Source organism: Sciurus carolinensis, chromosome 12 (genome assembly GCF_902686445.1).
Source record: "Sciurus carolinensis chromosome 12, mSciCar1.2, whole genome shotgun sequence".
NCBI classification, from domain to species: domain Eukaryota; kingdom Metazoa; phylum Chordata; class Mammalia; order Rodentia; family Sciuridae; genus Sciurus; species Sciurus carolinensis.
In genome coordinates, this window is record NC_062224.1 from 2,957,443 (window position 1) to 2,968,489 (window position 11,047).

The following is an 11,047-nucleotide window of genomic DNA, read 5'->3' on the forward strand; positions in this document are numbered from 1 at the left end:
AGCCTGTTGCTGTTGTCAGAGGCCCGGCCAGTGGCACTCAAGGAGTTAACCCCTCCCCCAGGCCCAGAACAGAGGATGAGGAGGCTAAATATGTATTCCATTCACTGGGGCATCTGACCTCCAGCAGGAGGAAAGGCGTGTCTTCTCACACTGTTCCCCACGAACAAAGGCAGCAAATGAGGGTGACTCAGGACTTCTGGTGGCCTCCACACAACTGAGCGTTTTTCTGAATGATTCCACGTACACACTTAGGAATCAGGAAGACAAACATTTTACTCTTCGCTAACCAAATAAAACATCTCTAAATCATATGCAAAACAACTTTGAGTAAAGGACTACTTAAAAGTCTAGAAACTGAAAGGGTCTGTGTGCTTTCAACTTTTCCTCCCTTTGGGGAATAAACAAAGACATCTGCCACATCAAGAGTCTGGTTTTTTTTTTTTTTTAACTGAATGTAATCATTAAAGTATACCTTTGGGAGGAGCTTTTGAAATTTTAAACATCACTTCTGCATGCTATGCTATTTTAAATTTGACTCAAAAATATTTTTAAGTTAGAAAACAAAAACTGATGAACAGTTTAGCCTATTTATTTTAATTGCCTGAAAAATTATCATATAATCTGACTTACTGAGAATAGTTTCTAGGGCTGGGGAGATAGCTCAGCTGGTAGAGTGCTTGCCTCGCAAGCACCAGGCCCTGAGTTCAATCCCCCTACCGCAAAAAGAAAAAAAAAAAAAAAAATGTTGAGAATAGTTTCTTTAAAAATGGCATTAAATGGGCTGCTAATAATGAAAAAAATTAAAATATAGCAATGGACCCGCAAGTCACTGGATCACCCCTAAAAAACATACCCATCTACACATCCATTGTTGCTATTTAAAACATATAGTAAGTCTGTGTACATCCTAGCTTTAGACTCTTCATAAGTTTCACAACTTCCTTTCATAGAGAAATCTGCCAAACCATTGATCAATAAAGAGTCAACGCTGCAACACCCAGGAAACTTCTTACTATGTGGCGGCAGAGGCGGTTTTAAAATGCATCTGTGCTCTTATCTCTATTTGTAAGTTCAGATTTCAGGATATCAGTAAAGCTCACATAAAGTCGGTTCCAAAGCTTTTAAAGTGCAGGCTTGCTTTCTTTTTCTTCCCATCTTTTTTCCTTTTGTCTTCAGGGTATTTCCTCTGCCCCATCCAGGCTGTTTTATTCCAAAGCTTTCCGAAGAGCAGTCCCAGGCTGGCTGGTCTTTTCACTGTGGTCACTATCTCCTTGCAGTTCACTGTTGGAGAAGGCTGGCCAGGCTGCCAGTTGAAAAATAAACAAGTGCCTTCAGCTGTATTTTGTACAGCTTTTCACCTGTCCCCGTCTCCAGTGGCCCTTTCCTGGTCCCTAGAACTTCTGTTTTCTGCCACCAGAGCTTTTTATCTCCTGTTCTCCTGCAGTTCATCAAACCCCACACCCAAACCCACACGTCCTTCAGTCACATTGCCATTAGCAATTAACATGAGAGTCATCCTATGCTCATTTAAAAAATTAAAAAAGGCCTCAGAAAATGTTCAGTGCTCCCAATTTTATTTTTTTTATTTAATGCTAAAAGTTAAAGGAAAAAAAAGGTACTGTAAATTGGACAAACGACAGAATGCAGGTGATATTTCCATAGCATGATTTTAAAATATAATGATATCTGAGATTACACTTACTTTAGTTGACATGAATTGCATCATATATAGAAAAAGTTATCACCTTCAACTTAAAAAAAAAAGTAAAGGTTAAAAGGTGGCACACTTTTAAAATACTTGGTGGCCAAGGAAGGGTATATAGTAAAAGTTGTAAACCATGTGTATGTTCTCATAACTTCAAATGTGAGGCCACATGAAAGACAGTACATCTGTTAAATTCTATAAACTGTTAACAAAAAAAAGGGGGGGAAAGCTTCAACACCCCATCCCCTAGTATTCTGAGTATTAAAAGCATAGCTGAAATATTAGGATCTGAAATCTGATACTGCCCACGTACAGTAAGTAGCTTTCTGACATTTCTCTCCAGCTGTGGAGAATCTCTGCACTGTCATCGGGTACAACAAAAGATCAAACCATGTCCCAGTGTTCACTTTTAACTTGGGGACGCCAGAAAAAGAACCTAGATCAGCACTCCGGCTGCCAGCCTTCTCAAAGGCCTCCGAGGAGAGGAGACAGACTCGTGGAGAGCCTGTGTTTAATAGTGGGAAGCTCTGCAGCCCTTTTAAGCTGGTCAGTCTCCCCCCTTCACCACCAGCCCAGGCTGCTTTTCCACAGCTGGAGAGACTTCTCCACTAGAGCAGGACGGTTCTTCATTAATCTCGTTGGAGAGCTTATCTGCATTAAGGTTGCAAAACACAGATAGCAACCACAAATTAGGTCAAATGACTGATCAAGTTGGAACATCTATGAGGTCAAATTCTAGTTTATAATAAAGTGCCTAGAAACACATTTATACAACAGATCATAGTAGCTGAATTCTTCACAAGTGTCTTTATGGGCATGTGAAACTGACTATTTTTTGCATGTGTACATTCACATAAGAGAGACCAGTCTGATTGATCTGAGTCATGTATACTTAAAAAAAAAAAAAAAGGTGTAAGGACAAACTGGTTAATCGTGCAAGTCTGTCTGCAGCATAACAACGACTGTGACATGGATCCACACAGCACTAGCCATGGGTGCACTCACCAACATCACCATGAAAAAATACTGTATTTGGTGCAGTATCTGATTTTCAAGTGTTAGTAACTTGACCACTAAACGTTTTGAGCGATTTCAAAAAAAGACAAACACAACTTAAAAAAAAAAATCCAAAGCTGGTAATAATCTATTTTCAAATCAAAACAGAAGCTAGGCTGTGAACGATATACACGAAATGCAGTAGACCTAGAAGCCATGATTCAGCCCAACTGTAAGGCCAAGTTACAAACACCTGAACATAAGGATTTAAAATAGTGTTCCTGTCAATATTAAATCGTAACAGCACAAAAGAAAAACCAGTATGCTGTGAGACAACTATTTCTAATAACTGATGATTTATTGGTTTAAAAAATCATTTTACTGTTGCAAAATAGTGATCAAAAGAAATTAGCTTACAAAAGGCTTCTAAAAATAGTTTGAGAGGTGGGGCCTGCCTATTATGTAAAACCCTCAATTTCTTTAATTTTCACTAGTTCATCATTTTTTTCCAGAACAGTATTATTCACTTGGTATCTCAAACACATGTAAGAAGGAAATTACAGGTTTCCTCCACCCACATTTGGGCCGTCACTGATATGCCCACAGGCGGTCCTTGCGGACCGGGGGCTTCACTGTCATTGTACCATAGCGTATTCAGCACTCACTAGAAAACATGTGACAGCATCCACAGCAACAGCACTACAGTAAATGATAAAGAACAAAACGGAACAGGACACAGAACCGACAAAACCAATCCCACGCTCTCTAGCCCACCAGGACTGCGACTCCTCTGGCAACTCTTGCAGAGGAGAGGACCACAGCAGCGACAGACAGAGCTGTCGGGGGCTCAGCAGATGAAGTGGCGCTGCAGAGCCAGGCTGCTCCAAGACGGCAGTGCCATCTCGCACACGCCACCACCCACCACGCCGCTCCATCACTGGAGCCTGCGTCTTATGTAACCAACTAGCATGCAGCACTGTACTCCTACAACTGATCACGTGGACAGCGGTCAACTCTGCCTCAGGAAAAACACCCCCAAGCCCCACAACGCCGAGGATCTCTCAGCAGCCCTCTCAGACAGGCAACGTCCCAAGAACTGAACTTCAAGAACAAAACAGAGAGATCCAAAACCTATCTTCCTACTCCTCCAAGAGGACGAGTTTCAGGGTGAACTTGGTGGTATTTCCCAGTGGCATGCCCACTTGATAGCGGTGCCCCTTTCACTCATTTCCTTTCCTTCTCCACCAAGTGGCCTCCAGCCTAAGAAAGGGGCCAGCAATAAGGAATAACAGACAGTAAGGCAATCTTACAATGTCAGAAAATGTATTTGGCTTTTTTTTTCTTTTTAAAATAAGTGCATACAAATACAGCTAGAAGCATTTCTGATTTGCCAAGTGCTCTAAAAAAGCAGCCAAGTCACAGCCTACGAGGACCGGTAACTGTCACCAGGATAATAAAGCACAAAGATATGCTAATAACGTTAACAAAAGAAGAAAATGCCTTTATAAGTACATACCTTTTGTCGTCAAAAAAATATAGAAACACAATGTATTCAAAAAAAAAAATCAAAATTATACAGCCATGTGTATGAAGTCTACATTTCCCTTGTCTTGGATATATATATATGGAGACATATATACAATTCAAGCAGTTTTAGTTAAGGACAACCACTGGGTTTTTCTGAAACCGGAAAGTCACGAGTCTCTCTCCTTTTTCACTTTCACATCTCCAGCGAGGATGGTTGCGATTTCCCCCTGCATAAAGGCCCAGGGGACATTGGAGCCCACCAGAGGGCATTTCTCCCCACTGGGACAATAGACCTCTCCACTAGCTCCCTGCTGTTTGATGCTTTGTCTGGAGCAAGGGAAGCAGAACTTGTGGGAAGGGACTGAAGGGCACTGCACAAAGTGGGTGTCCTCCAGCCGCTCGTGGCAGAGGGTGCAGCACAGGGGGGCGCTGGCTGCCAGAGAGGAGTCCGGGAGGCTGGCAGGGTGCACGGGTTCCAGTCCTCCCGTACCGCCTGCCCCCTGGCCTCCCACCTCGCGGGGGCCGAGCCTTCTTTGGTTCATAGAGGACGGGGAGGGTGGACTGCTGCTATTCCTCCTGGTGGTGGAGTGGACCTGGTTGGCATCTTTCGAGGCATGACTGCCCCCTGCATTGTCTGCTACTAAGATCAGGGCTGCCATGGGGGACTGGCCATTCTGGGCCACCTCAGGCGGTGTGGTCCGGTTGGAATGAGGTGAGGCAGTGGGTGGTGGTGGAGACACAAAAGAGGATGTAGGGGTCATGGGGATCTTGAGCCCTTCTGTGGAAGTAGACAGCCACGGCTGGGCCTCTCCATTGATCTTAGGGGTCCTGACTTCACCTTCTGGTTCTGGAGAAGGTTTTCTTTTCCTTGCCGTTCTTGCAACTGGAAAAACAAAGAAATGGAAGAAAAAAGGGGGGATAAGTGAAGGGGCACTGAAAGGGGCCTTTCTTTGCTAAAGTGGAACAAAACTTGTTGCAGAATTTCTACTCTTCAACAGCACACTTTAGTCACACAAGTTTGGCAAGCAACTCCCAACACACTGAGGGGACTCTGAGGAGGCACACCAACCTAAAAGGAAACCAGGCCCGGAGAATGGCCTGCTCTCACACATGCATCCTGCGCCCTGGCCCGAGCTGTGCTTGTGACTGCTAACGTCCCCGACAGGTTAAAAGGTGACTGGTGCCCTCATGCTCCCCATCCAAGAATGTGCTGGGAAAGGAAAACCCCGAGTCCGTGCCTATCAATCAGCCCGGTCTGACTCATCCCTGTTATGCTGCTTCAGCACATGAACACGTTGCCACTAAGCACTGGTTCCGCCTCGGGCAGATCAGGAAGTCGGGTGTTTGTTGTTTCTGGGTTGGGGCAGAACGGTGCACCGAAAGAACCTCCCCCTCTGAGCTCTGCGCCCCGCGACCCCCTCGCTCCACAGCCGCCCCTACCTGCTTTAGACCCGTTGGCCCCGTTGGCCTCGAAACCCAACAACCTGCCTGCAGTCAGGGCCGGCTCCTTCTTGAACTTGCTCTCGAAGGGCCCCGAGTGGCTGTGCTGGTGCAGCGCCAGCAGCGTGTCGCGCACGGTCTTGGGCCTGTTGACCCAGTCCTGCTCTCCGGGCCCGCGGCCTTTGCCCGAGCCCTCGGCGCCCAGCTCCGCGGCGCCCGCCGTGCTCGACAGGCTGTCGGCAGGGCCCCGGTGCGCGGGCGGTGGCGGCGGCTTCTCCTTGGTTCCAGCCTCGCGGGGCTCGTGCTCCGCGGCCGCGCTGCTCGACACGGACGCTGGCCGCTTGTGGGCGCCCAACTCGGCGGGCTGCGCCGAGCCCAGGCCCGCAGCCGCGGCCCCGGACACGGCGGCCAACGAGGCGGCGGCGCGGCCGCTGAGGCCCAGGGCGGCGGGCAGCGGCGCGGCCGAGCCGTTCATGAGCGGCACCAGGGTGGGAGGCACGGCATGGCCGCGACGCGGGTTCGGGCTCTGGCGGTTCAGCTCGGGCGGCTCCTCCAGCTTGGAGAAGCCGTTGGGCACTAGGATGCCGTTCACCGGCGGCGGCTGTGGCGTCGGCGGCTGGGCCAGGCCCGCAGCCGCGCGGCCGCCGAAGTCGGAGCCCAGGCGCGGGGCGCGCTCGGCCGCAGCGGCCAGCGGGTAGCGCTCCAGAGCCTGCGGCGCGCGGGGGGCCGCCTCGGGGCCGGCGTGGCCGAGCTGCTGCTGCTGCTGCAGGAGGAGGTCCTTGGCCGAGAGCGGCGGCGGCTTGGCGGCCGAGGGCGCCGCGGCGCCGGGCGGGGAGCGGCCCTCCGGGAAGCAGCCGTGCGCCCGCTTGAGCTGCCGCGCCGTCTCGATGACGAACTCGACGCGGTCGGCGCCCTCGTAGTTGACGCAGCCGCGGCACACGGGCTCGGTGAAGTCCCAGATCATGGCCCAGGGCATGCGGGGCAGGTCACACAGGTAGCACGACTGCCGCCGGGACGCAGCCGCCACCGCCACCGCCGCGGCCATATCCGCGGAGCCCGCGGCGCCGGAGGCGCAGGAGGAGGAGGGGGCGCCGCCGCCCCCCGCAGGCAGCCCGCGCGCCCGCCGCGCCCCCCAACCCCGCGTCTCTCCGACCAGCGGCGGCGGCGGCCGCAGAGGCGGCGGCGGCGGCGGCAGAGCCTGCGAAGGCGCGGCGCCCGCGCGGCGCCCCCGGTGCACGAGGGGCGGCGGGCGCGCGGCAAGGCGCGGCGGGCGCGGCAGCAGGTCCCCGCGGGCGGCGGGGCGGCGCGGCGGCGGCGGCGGTGGCGGCTCGGCCGGGGCCGCAGCGGGCCTCCAGACCGGGGCGAAAACGGGGCGCGCGGGCGAGAGCAGCAGGTCGCAGCGGCGGCCGGCGGGGGGCGGGGAGGCCGGGGGGCGGGGGACGGGGGGCGGCCGCCGGGGCAGGCTCAGCCCGAGCGGCGGGGCATGCCGCGCGGGGCGGCGTGGAGCTCGGGCGCGGCGCGCGCCGCGGGCCGCTCCGCCGCTCTGTCCCAGCTCCTGGCGTCGCCGCTCTCCAGCGCCCAGCCCGCTGAGCTCCGCCGCCGCCGCTGCTGCTGCTGCCGCGGCCGCTCCACTTCTACAGACTTGATTCTTCGACAGCCTCGCACGGCGCCTGCGCGGCCCCCTCCCCTCGCGCGCGCGCCCGCGCGCGCCCGCCCTCTGCCACCTCCCCTCCCCCGCGCGGGGCCGGAGCTTGGCCGGGACGCGGGCCACCCGCCCCGGGGCGGACCTGGAGCATATGTGCCTGTTGGAATATCCTGCGCTCGCCCCCCGCTCGGCTCTCCCAGGCGACCACTCAGGCAGGATTTCCCCTCCTCGTGTCCTTTTGGGCTAAATCGTGTTGAGACTGCTTTTACACACAAGTCCACTTTGTCTCCTGGTTCCTGATAGTCTCCTGAGGATGGGGGCTTGGGGTCCTGCGTAGCCCTGCTTGGGCTTTTCTAAGACTCCTAATTGGCCAAACACGTTGGGTCGTGCGCACGCACTCAACAGTAGTTTGCAGTGTATTTGTCTAGGGAGGAACACGAGGCCGCTGCCCCTTTAAGTTTCACAAACTCGGGAGAGCCAGACGCGCCAGGCCCAGCCCCAAGCACGCACGGAAGAGGGCTCTGGAGCACCGCGGCCCGCCGCCCGCACGCTTAGCCGAGCCTTCGGCGCCGCCCCGCTGCCTTATGTAGGTCCGCGCGGCGGGCGCGTGACGTGGGCGCGAGCTGCCGCCAGTGCGCACGCTCCGCGCGGACGTGCCCGGCGCCGCGGGCCTGGGGCCGCGCGGAGCGAGTGCACATTCCAGGGACCCGGGCTCTGAGGCGTCACGGCGCAGGCCCCGCCCCCGACTCCGGCCTGCAGGCCCCGCCCCGGGCCGAACTTGGACTGGCAAGGCGGGAGGCGCGGAGGATCCGCGGCGCTGGCGGCCTCCTGGGTTTCGCGCGCGGTGGGGCGACCTGCTGGCCGGCTTGGCACTCCGCCGCCCGCGCCTGACCCAGGCGCATGGGCGCAGGCCCGCCTGGCCAGCCCCCGGCTCCCTTCCGCGGTGGGCAGCGCAGGCCCTGCCCAGACTGGACTGAATATCGAGTTTCCCACTTTTGTCAGGAGGAGGAGCTGGTGTGTGCTCTGGTGGATCGCTTTGGGCCGGTCACTTTGGGTTGGACAGACACACTTCCGCTCCATAAGGGCGGCTCTGGAGCTGCTTTGTTGGGAGCACAGCCCCACTTCTCTCCCCCGAGACTGGAATGAGCTGGTTAAATGTGGGAAGAACAGGGTACTAATTATATTATCTTTCCTACCACTGGATTGGTAGGTGGAGAGGGAGAAAAAAAATCCTGCTGACGTTTCTCTCCAGTTGCTGCTATTGAAAATGCCAGGTTGCTTCAAAGGATTAACCACAAGAGGAAACACGCCTGTAGAAAAACAGTGGAGGGAGCTGCTTAGAGCACATGAAAAAACCTGTTCGAAATGGCACAGAAAGCGTAATGCCAGACCCAAGTGTGTTCACAGGCTAGCCTTGAATGTCTTCCCGTGGGGGTTTCCAGATAAGGTATTCCTTAGGCTCCCCACCTGTCCCTTGCCTTGCAACCCCGCCCCATCCTGAGCCAGGAGAACGGGCCTACCGGGATCTCTCCCAGAGGCAGCTGGTGCCAGCAGGTTCGGGCACTCCTGGCACCTCCCTCAGGACCTGTCCTTCTGGTCACTCCCAGCCAAGACCCTGCAACTCATTCCAGCACGTGACTTCACTCATGGGGACAGAGCAAAGGGGAAGAATCACCTCACTTTTTGCTGCAGAGAGACTTCAACGCCCCCAAGAGATTGCCCCACAAAGCAGGGACTGAAACATATTAAAAGAAAACACAACTCACCATTAGAGCCATGACCTAATTATACTCATTTACCTGGAAGCAGGAACTGAATGCCCTCAAGGGAGAGCCTGCCACTCCATCCCAAAATAGAACCACTGAGATACAATGTCTGCCTTGAGAGACACTAAGTAAGGATCTTTGTGGAACAGAGCTTCTCTTCTCTGGGAGAAGAGCATTTCCTTTTCACTGTACATTGCCAGCTGAATGTCGAAACTGAGCTATTGGAACTTCCCTCAAGAATTAAATGCCTGCTGGAAGATGGAAAGGCTCTTTTAGTTCTGGACTTGCCTGCCATAAAAAGATCCCGGGGCCCAAGGGGTTAAAGTGGGCCTTGGATCCAGGGCAGCAGTTCCTTATATTGTATCAAAAGTCTTCGTGCTGCTTGGCCTTTCATGTGGCTCTGCAGCAGCTTTATCGATGTATGCTAAGTAAACAGAGCTTTGTTTTTGTCTTCCACCCACCTCCCGCCCTCCCAGCGCAGACTGGAGTTGGACGGCAGCCAAGTGGCTGCCGGCTGCCGCAGCAGTTACAGCCTCCTCCTCCACACGGGAGCAGGGTTTCTAGGGTGAGGCAATGCGTCTGCAATTCGCAGAGACAAGGCAGGAATTGTAATTGTAGTTCATCATGTGATGACTTATGAAAGAGGAAGTTGGTATGTTTTAGTCACGTAGACTCTGCCCTCTTGCTCAAGGCTCCAGGTCCTCTCTGAAGAGTTACGATCATCTTTGCCACTCAGAGTCAAGGTTACTGGGTTGGCTGCAGCATGCCCCTGCACATTCCTCAGTGGCCAGGCAGGCACATGCCTCCCCGGGTTGGTGAAGCAGTGGGCTGAGGTTGGCTTTTACCCAGAACATTGCTATTTGTCTTAAAAACCCATGGAAATATTCCATGGGGAGCCCTCCTGCTGAGACTAGATGAAGCAAGTCTTTCCCAGCTATAATTTCTAAGATTTTTTTTTTAAATAAAAATCACAGTTGAGGAGTAAAGGGAAAGCCATTCACTGTGACACTCTGACAAAGTGAGAGTAAGGGCAGAGGCTGAGAAAGTTAGCCCAAAGAAGCAACTCTAGGAGATGCTCAGTGGCAGAGCAAAGCTGGCCTCCACACAGAGGGCCACCTGGGCTTCCACTGTGAACATTACCCTCTGAAATCTGAGTCTGGTCCCCCCGGGCTCAGTCAGTCAGGAAGCCCTGTACCAACAGTTCCCAGAGCAGGGCACAGAAAGGGTTACTGGCAAGAAGCCGGGTGGGACTCTGCCTCCAGGACACAGCTGCAGGAGCTGTGCAGGCCCATGCCCAGCAGCCGGGGGTGCGTCCAGGGATGGCATTCCTAGGGACTGGCCAGCTCATGGGTCCCACCCTCCCCAGATGTGAAACACAGCCTTCCTTCATTCTTTAGAGTGCAGCTTCTTTAAATAACCGTGATGTTGCAACTAGAACACAGCTTCTTCCACTCTGACCTTGGCATGTTTGAAGGAGAAAAAAATGCCACCACATGTCATTTGGATCTCTGTGGACGTTATTGCAGACTCCCTGTGCTTGAGCAGAAGTGCTCTAAGACTGAAAAAGTATGTGTAATCTTCAGGGTGTTTCCACTTTTTAAAAAGTTATGAGTACGTATTTGAACACATTTGTTTATATGAATACATCTACACACACTGGGAGCTCCATGACGTAAGTGAACCTTCTGTTATTGGTGGGAGAGCCTTTCTTCGAAGCAGTGGCATTTTATGGGACAATGTCAGGTTTTCACATCGCAGATACTCTTTTAAAAAGTGCTTCCCTCTGCTTGAACTCTCCCTTAAGCCTACCTCCCTGTGCACAGAGGACGTTCAGATATGAAAGAGGCTTTTGCAGGGAGAGGGTCCACGAATCAGGCCTGCCTTATTCACACTCATATGTGCAGAAGCTGCTGCTACCAGCCTGTGTGACCACATTCACACAGGTCCTCATCTAAAGCAAAATTTGGG

At 53.4% G+C, this 11,047-nt stretch overlaps 1 protein-coding gene across 2 annotated transcripts; it reads right to left on the reverse strand.

Annotated features, from left to right (window-relative positions):
- Window positions 1-369: 369 nt before the first annotated feature.
- Window positions 370-7,327, reverse strand: Irf2bp2 (interferon regulatory factor 2 binding protein 2). 2 transcript variants are annotated; one of them, XM_047520666.1, is made up of 2 exons: window positions 5,717-7,327; window positions 370-5,111 (listed from the first exon to the last, which is right to left on the reverse strand). In XM_047520666.1, the coding sequence occupies exons 1-2, from the start codon at window positions 6,711-6,713 to the stop codon at window positions 4,396-4,398; spliced, it is 1,713 nt and encodes a 570-aa protein (XP_047376622.1). In that variant the 5' UTR covers window positions 6,714-7,327; the 3' UTR covers window positions 370-4,395. The 2 variants fall into 2 exon arrangements, with proteins under 2 accessions (XP_047376622.1, XP_047376621.1); XM_047520665.1 differs by having other exon boundaries at window positions 5,669-7,327.
- Window positions 7,328-11,047: the final 3,720 nt, after the last annotated feature.

Excerpts from the sequence above, each read along its gene's own strand:
- Irf2bp2 (XM_047520665.1), bottom strand. The coding sequence starts at position 6,713 with ATGGCCGCGGCGGTGGCGGTGGCGGCTGCGTCCCGGCGGCAGTCGTGC. Across the intron at positions 5,112-5,668 it reads GGCCAACGGGTCTAAAGCAG|TTGCAAGAACGGCAAGGAAA; the intron begins GTAGGGGCGGCT and ends TTGTTTTTCCAG.